Here is a 22605-nt window from a genome sequence, read left to right as displayed (position 1 = left end):
TGGCGTATAAAAAGAATGTGAGAGTCCACATTTTGGTGTGTGTACCCAATAATTTTCCTCGGAAACTATCTAACTAAATTTATATTCGACTTAAATATAAAAACAATGGATTAAGATTATTTCCATAATACTAAAAAATGGAGCAAAACAGAAAAAAAGCACACACACATACATAATTTATTTTGATTAATTTTATGTCTAAGAAGAACTATAAATATCAAATATATTATATTAATAAATGAGAAACGATGATATGAAATGCAAAACTGAAAACAAAACAGAAACAACAAGAAAATTAAAGTTTTTAAACAAAAAAAAAATTTCATGTATTTCGAAAAAAAAAAATGTTTAATTGTCGTTATGTATTCAATAAAGATTATATAATAAAATAAAGCGAAAAAAAACCGTTGCGGACTTTCTGATTTAAATTAACATTTTTCCTCCCCATTAATCAATGTAGTATTTACGCGACGAATAAAATTGTAAGTATTCTATAATTATAGAGAAATCCATCGTTTGTTGTAAACTTAAATAAATATTTTCACTTGAATGCTTTTTTATGAAACCACATTGAAGACATTTCTCTCCATCCAAATTTTACCTTAATTTATGCTCTATTTTTCTCTCTTTTTTTTTCATTCAATGAAACGTGTGTTGTGTGCACACAATGTTCATGTGTTCGTCGCGTTTGTATCGACAATATTGTGAAATATATTCATAGCGAAAATTTATGAGCAGATCCTTTCATTATTTTACGTCCTGTTAAGTTATCAAAATGGCACGAAAATTGAGCATGTTGTTATATAGTTATTGTTGTTCAGAACACAATCGCTGACATAGAAACATGCATTTTAGTCTTATAATCTTCATCGTTCTTAATCGTTTGAAACACTAACCGCCACTCATTTTTACAACTTATCGGTTCAATTATGACTGTGTTTGTGTGTGACTATTGCTGCCAGCATTCATTCACTCAACAATATGTTCTGTATGTGGTGTTCGCTATGTTCGCTCCCGCGCTTATCGCGCACCGCACAACCACTTGTGGTACGAGAGAAAAAAAAACATACAACGAATAAATATTCTATCGTCAATGTGCATGTCAAAAGACATAAAAATGTTCAAACAAATTACTTATGCATAAATTTCATATATGGATGATATGACTTGTACAGAACAACTTGATGAGGACCAAAGAAACACATTACGAATGGAAAGCAAAACGAAATTGAAAATGGCAACGAAATGCAAACGAAAAAGCTGAAGTTCTTCGAATACATACATTGCATTTATTCCATACGGGTATATATATTTTTACTTCTTTACTTTAATCAAAAGCATTTTTGATGGTTGAATTGGAACCTTTAGCATGCAAATAATTCCGTTTTTGAAAAAGGAAAATGTCACAAGTGTATGTATGTGTGTTGCGTCGTACGTTTTTAAAATTATGAGAATGATGGAAAATCGTTGATGGCGTAAAATAAAGGGTAAATCTATGATCTCGATTTGTTCGGCTTACAAAGCTACCATGTGCGTTACAAACGCAAACGCATTGTTTCCCTTCGTTTTGTTAATTTTTTGTTGTTGCTGCTGCTACGGTGAAAGTTTTCACATTTCCTTATTTGTTGCATACAATTTATGTTCATGTTGTACAGTAACAATGATATATTCAAATGAAATGCAACCGTCTTGCTTCAGCTTATTACTGCTACGCAAACATATACAATAAATATGCGGAAAAATTGTATGGTTTGGAGCAAAAATATTAACGGACATGATTTGTGCTGTGTTGATTTTGCCATTATTTGGAATTGAATTCGGATGTAAAGAGCCGAACAATAAATTTAACAATATTTTGCATACTCTGTAACTCGTTGAGCCATTAATAACATTTGAAGACGAACAAAAAAAAAAGAACTCCCTTCGCCTCTTATTGAAATGTGATGGCAAAAATCATTCAGCGATCTGGGTTCCTTTTGTTTCCACTGAAAATTTAACAATTTAGTTAATAACATTTGTCTCCACGATGATTTTTTCCCTGATGTCAATTTTTCAATGAAATCTAAAATATATCGATTGAACGAAGAAAAAAACCATGATTAGTAATGGAATATTAAATCAACAAATAGAAGTGCCATTTGAATTCTTGATTTCATATACCTTCTTGTTGGGTCATGCACGTTCAATATCTCTCTCTCTCTCATTTTCGGTGTGTTTACTTTTTCGGTTTTGTCCCCAAACAGAGACAGAGGTGTTTTATAACTGCACACAAAAGTAATTTATTTAATTGCGTATCATCGTTTTGTATTTTCCTATATTCAAGCCAATACAACGTAAAAACATCATTAATTATGTTTGATAGATTATGCTCAAATGTGTCAATAGCATGCACAAAATAATACGCAAATGGCTAAGCTTGGGCGTGTATGAAAGCAGAGAGAGAGAAAGAGAGAGAGAGAGAGAGAGAGAGCGAGAGTATGGAAAGTATGGCTTGTCGAATACAATTGTCGAGTGATTATTTGGTTTTCGACCGGGATTTGATGTGAACTCATCGCGTGCGCATTCGTTTGCAGACTCGTTGTAATTTGGCTAGTTAGTGAAGCGGCTCACCACGCAAATACATTCCAAATTTAAGCGAGATAACAACCGAAAATGACTAAAAGTACAACGAGAAAAAAAAAGAATTGAAATAAAGAGAGGGATCGCCGAAAAGTGCAAAACAGGACTGCTCATGAAATATGAACAAACTGTACGGAGTACAGTATAAAACATCCAAAACAATAAAATAAATCGAATTAAAGTAAAATTAATTGGATATCTGTTTTTATGCTGATTTTTTTTTACCCGTTTTGATTCTTTCACCGCCCTCTCACAAATAAAATTACGAAGCAATGCTCGATATATACAAATTATTCATCTGGACTGAATGCGATATCACATCTTGGCCAACGCGATTTTGTTTGCAAATCGATACACATACCCGCTGTACGATTTTTTTTTGTTTGATTTTTATGATAAATGTTTCTCAAACCCATTCGTATGACATTTCATTCTATTGGGCGTACAAATTATAATTTCAAAGGATTTTTGCCGGAACACACTCTGATATATTTTTTTTTTTGTTTTCAATTTTAGCTATCACATTTTAAAGCGAATATGAAAATCTAATAGAATAAGCAGTAAACACCAATCAAAAATACCTCGAAATAAACGATTTAACTGTGAACATCGAATTATGGAACAAATAACAAGGAAATAGTTGCTGTTGGTTTTGTTCTCGTATTAATGAAAAGCATATGTACTGCAATTTGGTCGTTATGTTGCTATCGTTATCCTATTTCTCTCGCTCTCTATTTCAATGCTCTATATTCGGTCGATGGTTTTTTTTATCTCACTTTGTTGAATTCATGTAATTAGTTTGTTTGTTTTGATGTGGCAACTTGAAACAACAAATGCAACAAAATTATCGGATCAAATTCAATATTGGCATGTGAAACAACTCAGCGCAGAATATTTTCGACGAGAACTTCAACTTATATATACATGCAGCTATTTTGAATAGCATAAAATGACCATGCTCTTAGATTAAAAAGCATGTTCAATTTTGGTTGTTGTTGCCATCATCATTATCATCCTCACCCGTATCGATTTCAATGTATGAGCAGTGAGCACTAGTGCAATGCGTGAAATCCAATTTTATATTTGTCAATTGCAACGACAAATTTCCAGTGAATCGTGTGTGGTACAGTCAACATTTAATAAACACATGCCAGGCGGTACAATCAAACCCGAATTCAAGACGATGCACTCACACAAAAGCAGGCACGCAAATACCAAATCTCAATTACACTTTTCGGAGAAAATAATAGTTTCACCAAGAAATTTAATAACATTTTCAATGTGCCATTTAATGCACGAATGACATACGTACATACACACAAATTTTGGCGCAAAATTCCTTCATCGGTTTCGATTTCTCATACAAAGAGAAAAACATTCGAGTGTTGTGTTTCATGAGATAGAGAAAGAGTTACAAAATTCGCAACAATGCTGTCGCGCCAAATATTTCACTCGTTCATCACAATGTTACTCATTGAAGTGGATGAACGCTTCGATCGATGGTGTATGTGGCAAAAAAAAGTTTTTCGTTAACACGCTTGCATACAATTAATTTCACATGGTTTTAGTTTGACATTTTCTTTTGTATTTTCTTCGACGTTATACACACTAACAAATACAAAAACGCATACAATTTACTCTGTCATTAGAATTTCAGACCCAAGAAGCTGCTGTGCATTGTGTATTCATTTCGATCGCTCTATTCTCTTTCTATCTCATTCTTAATTGTATCACTGTATATTCCGAATTCGACAGCCACTTGAAACGATAATATCGTTGAAGTGATTCAATTTGCACCAATACATCGGCACATCGCATCGCACATTCGAGATTATCGTTCTCATCCAGCGACTAATATAAACACAACTCTCGACTAATTTCAACTGATTGTTTTTGTCTTATGTAAACGGTTCACATGTTTGTGTTGTCAGCGTCAACCATTTTACAATAACATTCGCCGCTTCTTTTCGTTTCGCTTGCTGTACGTACATCAAATGAACTGACATAATATTTAGCTCAACAATTTTTGACAAGCAAATTTTTTTTTGCGCATTCATCGATCGGTCAAACATTGATTATTTTGAATTTGAAAATAAATATCAGTTTTATCGATGGAATCGGAATTGGAGGAAACATTTTCGTTTGTTGAATTCGAAGAAGAGCTCAAAACGGCCGCTCAAAACATCAATCTTTTCGATCAAGTCGTAAGTTGAAGATGCATTTGCTTTTTTTTTTCATTGATATTTAAGTGTATTGCACCTTATTGTTATATAGATAAGTTCAATTGTGTCTGGTGAAAATGAATTGCAAAACGACAAATCGAAGTTTCAAACGATGAAAACAACAATGAAAAACTTTCATGACATTTTGAAAAATTTTAATTCAGACGTTGACATTGTTTTTGCCCATTTTGATGAACAAGCCACATCGTTGGAAGAATGTCACACACAAAAAGAATTTGCCAACAATAAATGTCAAATTACTCATATTGTCGATGCACAACAGTTTATTTGCTATGTTATCGATATAAATGGGTGAGTTTTTTGTTGCACGAACAAAGTTTATTGTACATTTTAAATAATGTGTGCATTGTAATTTTCCAGCGAAATTTTCTCGCAATTGAAACATTTTTGGAAGCAGTCCATGGTTCAAGAAGTCGATTCGAATGGTTCTAGTTCGCTTGGTTTGAATGACATTTTTGGCATCAAAATCGATTCGAAAGTGCATCGTGCAAAATTCATTTTCGATTCATTGGTATGATTTGTTTTTCTGTAACATCATCAAAACGTCATTTACGAGGACACGTTTTTCATTTTCAATGGCTAATATTCATTCCAGACGGCTGCGTTACGTATCCGCTTGATCGATACGGGTGAAATGATTGATCTTGAGGATTATAATTTTCAAAAACTACCAGCCGATATTAAATCACTTCCACCTTGTGCATTCCTCTGCAAAATCAATCAGGTATGAATCAATTAAAATTTCAAATTAACAATCAATTGATTTAAATTATTTTGTGCATAGATTGGATCAGAAAAAATGGAATCGTTGTGCGATTCACTGAAAGGTCAAATATTTGAATATCGCATTTGTAAAACCGCTGAAAGCAAGTAAGTGATCCTTTATTAAATCCACATCTATACATCCATTGACATTGATTTCATCATATTTATTTATTATTGTTCACGTATATTTTTCTTCCATGTGAATGTAGCAGCCAAATGCTTCACATCGATATTTATTCAACAAATCCGTTTTTGGCTGGATTCAATGAAAATATGGTAAATAGTAGAAGAACACACATTTTGTTTGTTTGTTTTTTCTCTCTCTTTGTTTTTCTCGATCGAATATTCATTGAATTTAATATATTTAAATTGTGTTAGGATTCAAATTCGTTAGATGACGTGGATAGTGGTGAGCTGGTAAATGGTTTGGATGTAGTTAAAAATGATGTCGGTTCAAATCTTGAACAAACAATAAATGAAACACTGAAATGGAAATGGAATATGGCAACGGAAGTTCAATCGAAAAAATCAGTGCACATACCAAATCCTATTAATAATTCCAATTATGATCTCAATGACAATACATCAAATGACATTCAATTGAACGAATTTCGCAATGCATTCGCAACATCACACCGCAACAACACAACGACACACAACGATGAGTATAACGATGATGCAAATGGAGCAGCCGGTGGTGTTGCTGGTTCAGCACTTGATACAGAGCAACAACCGTTGCGAATCGACGAAAAATCAATTTCAATTAAAAATCGTTTGAACGATTTCGCATCAAACATACATTCAGTTGTAGTAGCCAACAAACGACAGACAAACATCATCAATGTCCCTTCTCAGCCATATTGTTCAGTGAGTGATTGGCGGGACTGGCAACAGAAACAACAATCACCCGGCTCAAAATCATCATTGACATTTAAAAGCGTTCGCCCAATGAAGACGCAATGCGAAACAACATACTGTAAGTGTTTCCATTCCTCTTTCTCTCTCTCTCTCTCTCTCTCTCTCTCTCTCTCTCTCTCTCTCTCTCTCTCTCTAGTAAATCCAACTCGTTAATAATGCAGCATTCGATTGCATCATTTAAAATTGTGCTGTGTGCATGCACGCACAGGAAAAATCACATAACTCGTTCAATTTGCTTTTCGGTTCTTTTTTTGTATTCATTTTGGTATAATGTTTTTATTTGCACCATTATATATATATATGTGTGTGTGTATGTGTTTATCCATCAGATTTTCAAAGCCATCACAGCCACCTTAAAGTACCCAATGTTGGCGACCAGACTACCATTCTACCGACATTTGTGCTGAATGCCAATGAATTCTATGGTCAATTGGGAAGAGAATTCAATGGACTGCAATACTTTGAGCAGCAATTGAACGTACGTCGAGCACATTACGAGTACAAACAATACACCCAGATACCAGGTAAAATATTTCATCTGTCTATGAAAAAGTTATTGATTTGTGAGCTCACACGAAGTAATTCGCTATCGTTTTCTATTACATATTGGCAGAAAAATCGGAATTGGTTTTGGTATTACTGGAAAATGGTTTCTTTTATCGAGCCAGAGTGTTGGACTGTGTTCAGCAACGAATTACGGTAAATAATCTCACCTTTTTTTTAGTTATAATTTTGTGATAAAATATGCAAAAATGTTTTTTTCAGGTATTTTTACTTGATTATGGTACAACGCATATAGTTTTAATGAGAAACATTTACAAGTGGACAAACATATGCGACAAATTCCCATTTCAATCAGTGCTTTTTACATTTACCAATGTAAGTAATCAAAATTGCACTGAATCCGAATTGGTCAATTATGTCAAAGAAAAACTACCGCAAACATTTTTCTTGGCTGAAGTGGCGTAAGTATATACAAATAATGTATAAATGGAATTCGAGTGACTGTGAAATAATGATTTTTAAAAAAAATGTCCAATAGGAAAATCAATGACCGATCGATTTATGTGCGACTTTTTGACGATTGTGGTTACGATATTGGCGAAGAAATAAACTGCTTCTCTGCATCCATTCAAGGATAGCAATCGAACAAAACCAAACCAGAAAATATGTTTCATGAATCAACAATTTTGCTAAAACGAAATAAATGAAATGCAATTAAAAAAAAAAAAACTGTAAAAGAAATCAATTATGTTTCGTCTATTAAAGGCTATTAAATGCGATGGTGTCATGCACAATTACAGGATAGAATGTTCAGACAAAAAAAAGTCACCATCACAAAATGGACTAATCGAATGGGCAACCGAACAGCCGACATCGGATAAAGCGGAACAATAATGACAACAGTAGCATTCGACCGCACATTCATACAATCAAACATAATTACACAAATACAAAAGCCGTATGTGCTCTGGCCTCACTTTGCCTCTATTTTTCCTCTGTTGCTCTCTATTCAATCGAAAACAAAGAGTAGAAATGGTCGACAGAATGGTCGACAGAATGGTCGACCAAAGATTTGTTATCACACGATGTATAATAACGATAATACTATTGTTATTATTCTGCATTTTCTGCTTTTATGTTTTTGGCTATGTTATCGTAAACCTTCAAATTGTATGATGTGCGTTGTGAATAGTCCGTTTACTTTTTGGTATGAATGCATGAACTGACGTACAATGTACATCCACGTTGTACATAATGACATTTTAAACCCACGTCGAATGTGAATGCCAACGATGGAAATCAAATATTGGAGAACAGCATAATTCATTTGCTTTGTTCAGAGACGATGCTTGTTCTATCGCGAATATTTACTACACTTAGGTGAAAAACACGGTTTTCAGTGATACTGATTTCATCTAACTTCTGTTTAAAATATACATCGATTGGAATCGCTGCCATAATTTGTCATTTTCAATCATTTCAATACTGAAAAATGTCATTTTCCATTTTTTTTAAATGAGAATTTAAGGTTGTACGTCCTCAAAATGTTGGTCACACAATGGGACAACATAATGGTAAGAAAAAAAAAACCATTATGAACTCGTACATATATAATTTGCGTTCAAACAAACCATTAACCATTAATAAGTATTAATCATTTAAAACGAAATATTCTATAAAGCGGCAAGTGATGGCTTCATGTTGGAAATGATTAGTTTTGGGTAAAGAAGGAAAAAATACCATACTTTGATTGAATTCCATTGGAAAAAGTTTCAAACTTTATTATTCTCAGACTGATTTAATTACAAAAAACCTTTATTTAAGAGAATCTCACGGGACCGAAGCAACTTTCTTCTACGCTCAAGAGAGATAAAATATTAAAAGGTACAAAATATTCGAGCTGTTCAGAGTTTTATTCACTTTTTTTTTTTTTTTTTTTGGTAATTAGTATTTTACATTTTTAAACAGCAATTACAACTCAAATGATTTCTTACTTATAGAAATTACAGACAACCAATCAATTTATCGAATTTTAATTTTGTTCTTATGGTCTTGAATAACCACAGTTTATTTTGATATATCATCAAAAAATTGTATGAAAATCTGATGACAACTTGATTGTACGTTATAATTTGAGTTCAAGCCCTACAATTTTGATTAAAATTTCAAAAAGACATAGCCAGAACCTTGAACTGGATTAACCTTGTGAAGAGAAGCTCTGGTGCAGCAAACTACCATATTTCTATGTATTTTCTTGAATTTTCAGACAAAATTACCTACATAACTCGAGTTCAAGTCGTACGACTTTGATAAAAATCGCTTCGTTTGTCAGCGGACTCCTGGGGGTCTGAAATTCTTTTATACATCGATACATCGAGCATTACTTCCAAGTACATTGGCAGCGTGTTTGCTTAAGAGATAGCAAGCAGTTCAAGAAGAAGTTTGAAGAAGTTTTCAACTAAAATAAAAGGTGTCCGTTAAACACAGATTATAATTTATTTATATACTATAAAAAGACGGTTTTCCACCAATACACGTGTGTCTTTCGAATATTCTTTTTAAAAAATGGAGTCTATGCAAAGCTTTGGCATGGTTAAATATCGATATAAAATGTTCATTAAATTTTCATTAATCATGTAAATTTCTGGGCCGAGAAAAAATCCGACTGTATCTCTAAGAGAATATCCAATTTTCTAGAGAAGCAAACTCACATGAACGTCCTCAATCTACCTGAAGAAAAGCGGAAAAACCAACGACAAATCTTGTCAGTTTTATGACATGGGTCGATTAATTATAATCTCTCTCTGCTACAAAATAATATAATATGTTCGAAAAATATGATTGATATCAATTTTACTGTGGCATATAATGATCACAAATTTATTAGTCGCCGTACATACGGATATGACTTTTATGGTTTGACCTGATATTGTTGTACCGGGGTTTTGCCCGAGATGGAATTAGTGCGCGCTCGCTCACGCTCGGATGGTGGAAAATTTATGGTAAATCTTTTTAATGGATTACAATATACATGCTAAATTTACTTCGATTTAATTTCAATTTTGTTATAATAGCAAATGCAAATCGAATTTGAATCTGGTTTAATTAGCGTTATCCAATATGAGTTGTTGAATTCCATTTCAGGCCAGAATTGTTATGATGTGACAAATTGGTGTTTTAATCGGTAGTGACATCCATTTTGACATAGCATTGTTGAATATTAGGAATTAAACGAACGATGTACGGGGCAACGTGTGTGTGTGTGTGTGTGCAACACACTTCAACATACACGCATAATAATAGTTGTATCGGGTTGATGCAACAATAATTACGACGAAAATATAATTTACCACTTATGTTCACTTCGTCGGATTTTGATTAAATCCAGCAACTGAAGCTAAGTGAACAAAGGAATGAGACAGATAGAGTTATATTGAGAGAGAGAAAATAGTAAGTGCAGATCATTCACATGTACTGAATCACAGATTCGGTTGACAGCTACTAAGACAGCTTAGCATCATTGTATACACTGGGAGCAAACAAATTTCATATATCGCCAACCATAAAATAAACAATTTGATAATCCATCACGTGTGCATTCGTGGTTTTTGTATGCAAGACAAGTTCCAACAAATGAATACACAAATTCATTCAAAACGAAAACGGTGTGTGTGATTGCGACGAACTGCACAAAACACCTTTAATATTTTCAAAATTATGTAAGTGTGCTCGTTAAAATGCTCTCCGTTTGGGTTGAGGCAAAGAACAGCATTGCCGACGCCGACGACGACGACGACGACGACGACGATGATGACAATGGAGTTTGTGCATATGTTGTACAGACGATTTTGTAAATTAAATGTAACATTTTTACTTTCCGTTGAATCCTTGAAGACCTTGTGCTTACAATTCACCATCTTCTAGTTTGTTACTTTGATTTTTAATCTCTTCTATTTTAAGCTTTTACTTACCACACCGTTTGCTGTCTTACAAAACAAATAAGCCTGGCGTAAACTACCGAAGGTGCACAAGTTTCGCAGAAAATACGGAATCCGTGTATATGTATAGATTTGCATACGTAGCACGTATTTAACGTGCAAGTAACGTGTCAAATGCAACGAAGAAGATACATAATTCCGGTATATTGCAATCTTCTTCTTATTTATGGTTGTATGTTTAGTGTATATATACTTTAATCCACTCTGAAGTAGATTTTCTGTTTACATGAATAATTGCATGTTTTTTTAAATACATGATTGTTCCTTCTTGTTTCGCATACAAAACGATGCTGTCAAAACGTTTGATGAAAGACCGAACATTGTTGACACAACACTGATGGAAACTACAATGTAAAATAAATTGATTTTGGCAAGCAAAGAGCAAACGAAAGGCATATCACGAATAATCCATGTTGTGAACTATTCTTTAAGCGTATTTAACTTGGCTTCCACAGAATAAATTCCATAAATGACCCTCAATTCGTTCCGGTGGGCGCTGGTATCGAAGATTTTTTGTTGAAGATTCAACGAATACGACATCTATTAAAATACATAAAGATTTTTGTTACTAATGAACACAATGACAATGATTTTGTGTGTCCGTTTGTATTGCAAATTCTGCATTCAGTCGTCAACCGTAGCTGCTTGTGCAAAATTTACAACACAAACGCATACACAGAATCGGTGTCAGTACTAATACGTTTGCAATACAGCTATATAGTTCGCTAGAGCTGTGTCAAGACAGCAGTAGTAACGAAAATCTTTATTGTCTTTAATAGGTGGCGTATTGTTGAATTTTCAACAAATATTCCCATACAAAAAGTGTTTCACCAGCGCCCACCGATTCGTTCGTTTGCATGTTTTTCTTCATCATTGTTCTCTTAATATAGAGGAATTTAACAATTAAATTAATTACAATAGAACTTATGCCCGAAGCTGTATGGAAATCGTTTCCTTGAATAACGAAGTAAGTCACACAGATATTATATATAAATAAAATCATAAATATCTGGCTAATGGTTTAAATGCATTACGAATAAAAATAATTGTGATTAGATAAACCAATGAACGTGCATAAAATCTATGCATCTATACTGTGTATCTCTTAAAGGTGCGGTGAAAACAAGAAATACACTACTTATCAAAATTTTGGCGCATTTTTATGCGGTATCCTCTATTTTACACTTGATAAAAATGCATTCAAGTCTAACATGTCAAAGCTTGTGTCAAAGATTATACAACTTTTGAAGATGTAAAATAAAGTTTGTGGTCTCCTAAAAAAAGTTAAATCCGTGCTAATATAATTGATTTCCAAAACTTTTGAAAGTCAATTTGATTATAAATACAATCTATTTCCAAAGTGTAAACGATAAGCAATTATACATCAAAATACATTTATGTTGGACGATGAGATGCTGAGAAAATAAGGTGAATAACATAAACGAAATGAGAAAAGTAGAAATATAGAACAGCACCGATATTTTATCGGTAGATAATACGTTGCTATTTTGCCAGACATCCTAACAAGCTCTGCTCTACAGTAGAAACAAACAATGAGTAATATTCGTATATTTCCGTATCCATACTGTCTTACCGTTCACCACACAACAAACATGGCATGTAAATTGCATGGAGACATGTGCTTTTATTGAAGTGAACGAATCCATTAAGTGTGGTTAAGATTTTAAAGATGTTCCGGTTCATAGTATGTGATTATGCATACACATTTACTGTATGTTGTTTGGCACGCAAAATTCGTTCGACGCTCGGACGACATATATGCATACCACACACATATGTGGATAGTGGTTTGCAATCACGATTTATCAATATCATTTTGTGAAAATCACGTCTAAGATATTAACTGATATGGATACTAATTATTTTGGGGTTTATTTATCATTTGACTGTAAGCTTGCATAAAATGTTTATCTATTTACGGAATCTGAGTATGCAGTTGAAAAAACACGCACCGAATATGGTCACAATGTAATTTTAACTCGATTTCATCGAAACCAAAATTGCAAATTTGCGCACACACAAATGATCTCTCTCTCTCTCTCTCTCTCTCACACACACACACACACATGCACACAAGCTACATGTTATTTGCAATTTAAGAAAATGAGTAAGAGATTTGGCAATCGCCCAAATACTTCAATACAATGTTAATCTAGGTTACTATCCAAAATATTATTTACACTGAGAAATACTAATAATTTGGCATACATTTTCATATCAAATGATTTGTATTTTGAACACAAAATAACTGCTCAAGTGCTTACTTTATTAAAATACAAGTTAATTCAAACTATGCGTGTAATTTAGTATGCCAATGTCTGATTTTTTCCAAGAATGACACACCACACCAGAATATTTTGACCATACGAAGAAGAACGCAAAACGGTAGTTCACTTCGTCACATGTAATCATTAGCTAAAAATCGAAAATATGTTATTGAGATATGCGAGAGATTTTTGAATAATTTTTCATTGGATGTGCCTATCTATATGCGAATTGGGCTTTCCTTCTGCGGTTCAGGATAACATGGAATCTTTTTTTACTAGATTTCATTACAAACAAGCCATAGCTGTCCACGAACGTTCGTTCGTTCGTTCGTTGAATATTTTTTTGGTCTTTTTGTTCGTTCGTTCGTTCGTTCGTAGAAAATGGAATGTTCGGATTGTTAGTTTGTTGTTCGTACGAACAACGAACACGTTCGTTCGTTCGTAATTTATGAAAAATTATTTTCTCAAAAAAAAAAAAAAAAACAAATATTGTGATACTAAATGTAAATAGGAAAAACCTTAAATCGATTTTTCCCTCTTTCCGATGGGAAATCGTGAAAAATATGCGGTTCGTTCGTTAGTTTTCGTGGACAGCTATGAAACAAGCGCACTTACCTTCACACTAGCAACGAACATTATAATTCAATCGAAGTGTAATATAAAGTTCCTATAGTTATAATATTATTTTTAGCAGATACAATGTTGGAGACGAATGGAATCAATGTAAATGGAAACCATTAAGCCAAAAACTTGATTTGATGTCTAAAAGCTTTTTAAATGTTTTATTACAGTATTATTGTCATTTTGATTGGAAATCGACAAGTTTTGATGGTAGTGTGTTCCTAAGGGGAAATAACACAAAAGAGAATGAAAAAAAGTTTTTTACATTACATAGTTGCAATTGATGCTACAAAACTGCACATATGTAAATAGTTATTTTTCATTTTCCCCTAGCAAATACTATCGAAGTAACTCAATCTATAATTGTCCACTGTGTTTGATGGAACGGTAATTTAGAAATTTCACTTAAAAATAGATACCATTTGGTTGCAATGCAACAAAAATGGCAAATTAGACAGAATGAAATTCCTTGCAAAACGGTGCACACAAAAAAGATTCGAACGACTTCAACCTCAATCAATTGTTTGCGGTTTGTTTCTATGGTGGTGAGATATTTCCACTCAATTGCATTCACAATGTACAATGGAAATGTTGAAATCACTCTGTCGATTCCTGTGTGTCGATTATATTTGAGCGTCAGACAAATGGCAAATAAATAAAACTTGTCACGTTTGCTTCATTCATTCAGGTGAAATGTTGGACAAATGTGAACCGTATCATTCATTTTTGAAGATGGCGTTAAATGTTTGGCGAGTAAAATCATTGCCGTGGAACGAGATAGGTAGCGCATGTACAAATTGATTCAAAAAAAGAAGATTTTTTGAAGCACGTTCCAAAGCAGTTTGAATAGAAGGGGGAGGGAGAAATGAGAAACAAAATCTTCGATCCTATTGAAATTGTAATTCTATTTGAATCCTCGATTTAAATAACAGTTTTATATTCATGATCTTGTCGTCTCGGTTACTATCAAATACAATAAAATAAAACTAAATACACACACACAAATACACCGTGAGCATTTTCATTTATATGTATTTTTCCCAATGACACCTAACGTTCTATGCTTGTAATATTGTTTTTATCTAGTTATTTGAGGTACGACAAAGTTTCATATCGGCCACATTCAGTATCTTTCACACAGAAGCCACGCTTCCATTTGGAACAAAAATATTGTGGTGTATTTCACGTTAGAGACAGCACATCTTACCACACAATAATTGGTTTGAAAAAAAAATCGGTTAAGTTAAGCATCCCATATTTTTTTTTTCAAAACAATCCGGGCCAGGCAATTCCGGGCGATTTCTTTCAAAACCCGGGCGAAATCCAAGCGTCGGAAATTTTGAAAATCCTTGCGAAATTCGAATTTTCAAAAAAAAAAAAAATGAATTCAAAGAAAAACAAAACTATTTCAACTAAATTCAGTATTTAATTTCGATTAAAAATCGTTGCACAATGGATTTATTGAGTTATAGAAACACACTTGTATATTTGCAATTTTTTAAAAGCGTCCAATAATTATTAATCAACAAAGGAAATTAACATTTTTGATAAGAAAATATACAAATTATTGGAATTAAAAAAAAAATTGAATTTTTTCAAAAAAATCCGGGCGAAATCTGGGTTTTTTGTACGATATCCGGGCATCTGGACCGGGCGATTTTCGTCCGTTCGATTTATCCGGGTGATCTAGGATGCTTAGGGTAAGTATTACTCCAAAAAAGTCATATTTTCCATTTGTACACAACACATTATCCATTAAGGATCCACACATACAAAATGGCCTTCCAATAGTGAAAAAAACCACCAAATGTTGGAAAATCACCGATGTTGACGATTTTTTTTTTCTTGATTTCTGCATACATTTTCATTTCACTTGCCTATGGTAAAAGGAAATAAACGATATCCAAACATTTCTCTGATGTAAATGAGAAACAAACTGAAAATAAAGTTTTACAAAAAAAAATCTTCTCTCTTTGTCCTTTGAATCAAAAGCATTTTTTTTTTTTGCATATCTCTCCAGTCATTGAAGGCAAAACCAGGAAATAAATTGGAAAAAACGATCTGCGCTGTATTCCTATTTCGATTGTAGCATTAAAAACCTAAAAGAGTGAATGAAATGGCGACATATAGAACATGGCAAAATGCACGCCTTTAAACAAAACTAGATTGATTTAAATGTGTTTGCTTGATTCGTTTTTATTATGTGCTCAATCCCCTTAAGCAGTGAATTTATGAATACATAGCTAGTTCTGGGAAAATGTATCAAAAATTCTGAATTTAGTTCATTCAGTCGAAGTAAAATCGAATGAGGAAATTGAACATCCAAATAAAATGCTATTAGATTCAACGATTGCATGTACTCAGCAGCCAGCAAGAACAATAAGGAAGACGAAAAAAGCCAAAGATTAGTATCTGTGATGGCTAAACGTTTGCGGTCAAAAACGTACGATAATAAACGGCAATGGAAAAGTGCTAAAAGTTGGTTATTCTTCTGTGGATACGTGAGGTTGTAGAAGCAAATGCTCTTTGATAAAAATCTCCCCATTCAGAGACCATATTTTTGATGGAAATGGAACGCGCGCGCAACAACTGTCCCGAACGCAACACACACAAGATGAAATCGCTAACAAAGTGAAAACGAATGAATTGAACAGCAACACACTAAAGCCCAGAGCAATGGCACCACATATCATCGAGCAGGATCGATAACACCCAAATGCTTTCGATTATAACAAGTGAGTGAATGATATATAATATTGCAGCATTTTTGGATTAAATGGTTTGACGTGTGTATGTGGCCCAATTCCAATCATAATAAACAATTATTATTCATCGATTAATTTCAACATGGTTTCCCACCCGTACTGTTAATGTATTTTTAGTCGCTTTAAGAGTCTTCTAATTGTAATACATACAATTGACGAAACGATGCATTGCATTACATTGAAAATGATAATCGATATTTTATGCAATTTTGGCTGGCATTTAATAGTCATTGTGAGTTTATTCCATACATTCTTTTTTTGTTATTTCACAGCGTCGATTTTTTTGTGACAATTTGTATGGAATGTTGTCCAAGTGATTTGATAATATCGAAGTAAACCTTAGATGGTTTCAAATATTATATTGAGTCATCATGCTGTAAACCACAGACAGAGAGAATATGATATTCACAACACGTTTATTATAAATATAATGGCATACAATGAATGCTTCGCTCTACAGTTTTCTTTTTGTGATGTTTTCTTTCGATTTTGATTTTCGGTGTGCCTGGCCATGTCTGCTCTGTCTGCTTGCTTCGATTCATGCCGATTGCTTATGTAATACACATTGATCAAACAACATGAACGCGTGTGGTGCAAAAATTGGTTCATTAGATGGTTCCCATTTTGAGAGAGTGAGAGATATTTTCCACACTCGTACGTCGTTTATTTGCAAAGAATTTGAGAGCTAATGCGCGTTATATTTATGCAAACAGTATTGTGTGTGAGTGGGTGCGCGCGCGCGCGCGAACAAGCGAGTCATTCGATATCCATCTAGATTGATCAGGTCACGTGACGGATTACAACATTGCACAGCAAATAAATTTTGATAACAAAAACCATAAGCTTATTTTTGCGCATTTAAATACACCCATCGAACATAATGTAAAGGTAAAAACATCTGATGATTAAGCAGAAAAAGAAATTGTAAACGCTTATCGTGGTTGGCGTAACTAAGATAGAGTTCCTTTTTTTTCTATTTGCAGTTTAATTTGATACATAATTTTTGTGAAAGAACAAAAGAAAATAATTGAGTAAATTGAAATAGTGTATGTCATAAGCACTCTTCACGCTTCGATTTATTGTACGATCTCAAAATAATCATTCGATGGTAAATTTTATTTCTCTAATAAACATGATAGCCAATTAGGTCAGTGACATTGCAAAAATTCCGAATTTCACCAAAAATCGAATCTCATTTATCTCATTTAGAATAATTCGATATATTGATAAATCGATGCGGGTGGTTTCTCCCTTGTGGATGGGATTGAAAATTGAAGTGGACTGAAGATTACTGTTTAAATTGTAAAAAAACCCAACGGACGATTCAAATTTAATCGTTTGAAAATTAAATATAAATCCATCATCTCAGTATCTACGATGGTCGAGTATCAATTAGTCAACATTTGAAGGTGATCCAAAATCTCCATAACATTAAGTTCAAGCACCAATTAAATACCAGTTCCATAATGGAGCACATCTCAGCGCAGTCTGCCCCTACCCTACTCTCTCTCTCTCTCTCTCTCTCTCTCCCCGTGTGTCATTTATTTCGTAAACCAAATTGAAATGCTCGCATTTGGAGTATGTTATGGCCGAGCGTGCAACACTTTGCGCGCTTCATCAAAATCCATATCTCAATAAAGAAAGTGCACATAAAATAAATAATGAATTTTTTGTCTATCATAAAATTTATGTTTATTTCCAAGTAAATTTTTTTTAAAACAAAAAATAAACGAGACCCTAGTATATTTATGTTTTTGTGCGCGCAAGCTTTTAGAGTAAATATAAATGTCAGTTTGCTTGCATTGCTCTCGGACGCATTCACCGCTTCAACCAAAAAACATTAAACAAATCCATGGTTCATCTCGCTGTTAAATTGAACATTTTCCTTCAACCGACGTCCTCCTCCCCACTCTCCCCATCACCTTCACCCACCTCGCAAATGCAATGTATGCACACGAAAGTTTCGCACAACAGTCCCATGTAAATATCAATTCTAAATTGAACACGAATGTATGTGTGTATGTGGTTCATAGTGTTTATATATATTGTCACTGGTCCATCGAGTGAAATACTACACTAAAACAACGACAAAAACCAAAATAATAAATATAAAACTGAACCGAAAAAAACACACACACATGCGAATGAAAAAATTAAAGACTCTGCAAGCGATAAATGCATAGAATTACACTCTATAGATTCAATGGACACATTCTATTTTAATACCTTCACCATAAATCTGTCAGTATGTAAGTAGTTTATCCTTGCAACGCACAAAATGGGAAAAACCATAACGAAAAATAAATGCTGTAACAAAACATACACACACACACACGAAGCTCACATGGTTAAATGGATTCACATTCGTGAATGTGCGTCCTTTCGCATAAAATTTTAGCAAAAGCGCGTATATTCGGCTATACAGACACACACAAACGTATACATAGACACGTAGCGGCTCTTCATCTGCATTATATGCCTCCTCCATCTCTACCCATCTGAAAGTCCCCCATCTCTTTTCGTATATTTTAGAAGTTATATCTATATTATGTCATGTTTATTCATAATATTTATTGGACGTGAGGGCTCGGTTTTTGTGTGCGCGTATTTCTATTCTCACACTCTTATTCCATCATTGCCACTCTCTCTCTCTCTCACATCTTTTTATCCGTGCGTTCGTCCCTTTTTCGAGTTTTCGATTGTGTTTTTCCGGCTGACGATTAAATGAAAAAGCAAAACACGTTCATGCGAATTCCAACAGCAGATTGGTAGTTATAGATGGATTTTAATACTGATAATTATTTCGAATGTTGTTCGCATCTTGTGAACATGCCATCGGCCGCAGATATCCATACAAAAACATACACCCCGCATCATGCGTCTCTTTCGAATTTTTACGAGTGAAATAGCTTTCAATGGCTATAATCTCTTTTGTCTTTTGCGTGTGGCATCCCCATGCATATCATGGTACGTAATATTCAAACAAAAACTGGACCGAATGCAAAAACAAACAAAAAATCGTATTCACATCCATAGTTTTGGATAGTGGATTGCTTAAACGAGTGTTAAAAAAAGCATTTCAATTTTGATCCATAAAACGGCAAATAAATTCATAAATTCATACACGCTCATGATGATATGTGAAGAGAATGTACGTTTATGTTTTTTTAGTATATGTTGTTCTTGTTGTTGTTGTTGTTTTTCCCATCATTTCTTCTTTGTTGTCATTTGAGCATCGCATTATTTTGAAAAATGTAGATTTGCATATATTTTGTTTTTGATAAATGTAAAATAAACAAAAGGTTCGAAACACAGTTGGAATTGGAGTTAGATTTCATTCGTCACGTTGAAATATCAAATATTTGCTGTCTGCAAATTTTACGATGAATTTATGAAATTTAGATCCTTTTTCAGTCGGCTGTACTCGTTGCATTGTGTGTGTGTTTTTTTTCGTCGATCAACTAATGGAAGTCCATAAATCCGAGCTTTAAAAGTTCAAGACCATTGACAGTTTTTGTCGATGATTTCACATGATTTATTTAGATTTAATTTTTGTACGCCAGATCCACGAGACATCGAAATAATTGATTTTTCTGCTCATTTGTTCGCAAGTGTAAAAGGAAGCAGGATTTTGTGCGTGTGTGTGTGTGTGTGCACAATTGGTTTGTGCTTGTGTTAATCGACTATAGTTCAGTGGAATCGAATGGAATTGAGTGAGACAGGAATAAACAACACCATCAGAAAAAGAGTTGGTATCACATGCGAATAAGCTACAATAAGCATTTCGGCTATATAGGGTGACCATTTTGTATAAATACAAGTGTTGGGATGTTTTTCGTGATAAGAAAACCGAATCTTTATATTTTTTATAATAAAATTGAATTTTAACACACTTCTCATGCTCAAAATTACTGAAAGAGGCCCAGATTAAAAAGAATTGTTTCGGTTTTCGCAAAAGTTTTGCGGAAAGCGGCAAAACATCACTGCCTGATGGTCATGCCTGTGTAAACAGAACACCCTGTATAATAAAAGAAATGTCAGTTGGAAGAGAATTCATTTATTACACAGTGATCAATGATATTTCGTTTTTGCAAATAGCGAAAAAAGTAGAGAACAAGCAAAAGAGGGACTTAAATTAAAGAAACTGTCTGGGCACGTCAATCCAATTAGAAACTCGTAGATAAATATCAATCAGCAAATCAAGTGATCAATAAATAAATAGTTGTTCGCTATCGCGATATACACCAAGAGGCCGATGTACAGATATTTAATTATATGGTGTAATGTTACAAAATGTTTAGAATTTTCGATACAATTGTATATAGAAAAGCTTAAGTTAGGTATGATTATATCTGATGTTGGCGACGACGACGATATTGATTTCAGTTGTGCTTGCATCGATTGGAATTCATCTCAAGCACACTTATCGAATCGAAACAGAATATCATTATTCACGAGCACATCTGATGTAGTTATTTATTTTAACCGGTCACTTATTCAACGCCACCCAATCACTTTTATCACATTCATTCTTTTTTCATGTGTATATACGGCGGTGCATGCGCTTGCTATCTCTTTCTCATTCTCATTTGAGTGTGTTTGCTATACCTTTCAATACTTGTTCAGCTTTGTTTCGATATGGTTGCTTGATTCGATATTCGCAATGCGATTTGATTCATCAAGCGCCTTCATTAATCAAGTACCTTTAGTGAAGTGTGCATGTTCATGAGTGTGCTGAATACCAAAAACGAATCAAGACTCAATCAATTTCACAATTTTCACCAATGCCATTATTGGTGCGGCAGTCTAAATAAATCGATTGATTTATTGAATGAAATTCATTTTCAAATTTTAAGTTCACACACACAAAAAAAAAACACTGTCTTTTTTTTTTACTACGATGTCAAATCAACTCGAATAAGAATTTTCAAATAAAATATACAATTACAGTAATACCGATAATATCGTTATTTCTTTATTTGTTGTGATTAAATTGGATTGACACGCACCAATTGTATTAGCCCACAAGCGAAAACTTTTTCAATCAAAACATACCACATTCCACACTAAAATATTTAAGATTTGACATCACAGTACTCAAGAAACAAAACGACTTTGACAGCGATTTATAAAGATCATGAACAAAAATTTATGCGCCACAATGTATATCAAATGTAAATAAGAGGATACTCAATTAAGTGAATCTAAATTTTATTCACGAACACTTTTGAAATTTTGATGTGACAACAATGCATGCATAGATGATGACGGAAAATTTTTTAGGGGGGGGGGGGGGGGGGTGGCAAAATTCTGTTGGGGGGCCCGGGAAAAATCAATGGGGGGTCCCTGACGAAGTCAACAATATGTCGGAAATGAGGATAGAATCGTTTTTTTTTGCTCTTCACTTTTTTGGCGAAAAACCCTAGCAAATCGAAAGAATTTTTTCGGCCAAAAAAAGTGAAGAGCAAAAAGAGGTCCTCATTTCCAAAATTGTTGAGGGTTCCTAAAATTTAATTTTTGTCTCAAAAACTTTCTTATTTTAGAGTGTTGCATAGATATTGTTGACGTTCTTTTATACACATAAATTCAGAATCTGATAAACATAAGAAAATTATCAAACTATTGAAATTTGAAGTAAACTTTGCTTTGCATCATTAATATTTTCAATATATTATTCAAAAAATGCTTGTAATGGCTAGCGCACTTATCAAATGCATAAATAATGTTATTAATAATAGAAATAAAGTGTTATCAAGTCATTATAATATTAATTTTTGCATAATATTTATGAAATTCATTGCTTGCTATTTATGTATTGTAAATTTCATTGTATTTGCCTGTCTTTTTATCGTTCTAACGCTTCTTTTATGAAAATGTCAAATAT

General features: G+C 33.5%; 1 protein-coding gene across 1 annotated transcript; it reads left to right on the top strand.

Moving 5' to 3' along the window:
• The first annotated feature begins 4465 nt into the window (after positions 1-4465).
• LOC116352611 lies at positions 4466-7758 on the top strand. Its single transcript, XM_031785338.1, has 11 exons — positions 4466-4823; positions 4894-5153; positions 5223-5373; positions 5458-5586; positions 5647-5732; positions 5837-5903; positions 6006-6603; positions 6875-7069; positions 7159-7244; positions 7311-7510; positions 7588-7758. The coding sequence occupies exons 1-11, from the start codon at positions 4731-4733 to the stop codon at positions 7685-7687; spliced, it is 1965 nt and encodes a 654-aa protein (XP_031641198.1). The 5' UTR covers positions 4466-4730; the 3' UTR covers positions 7688-7758.
• The last annotated feature ends 14847 nt before the right edge of the window (positions 7759-22605 follow it).

This window comes from Contarinia nasturtii, unplaced genomic scaffold (assembly GCF_009176525.2).
Source record: "Contarinia nasturtii isolate CC-2019 unplaced genomic scaffold, AAFC_CNas_1.1 Cnas_scaffold_78, whole genome shotgun sequence".
In the NCBI taxonomy this organism is placed as follows: domain Eukaryota; kingdom Metazoa; phylum Arthropoda; class Insecta; order Diptera; family Cecidomyiidae; genus Contarinia; species Contarinia nasturtii.
The sequence above is the reverse complement of the archived record's forward strand: the minus strand, read 5'-3'. Positions and strand labels throughout refer to the sequence as shown.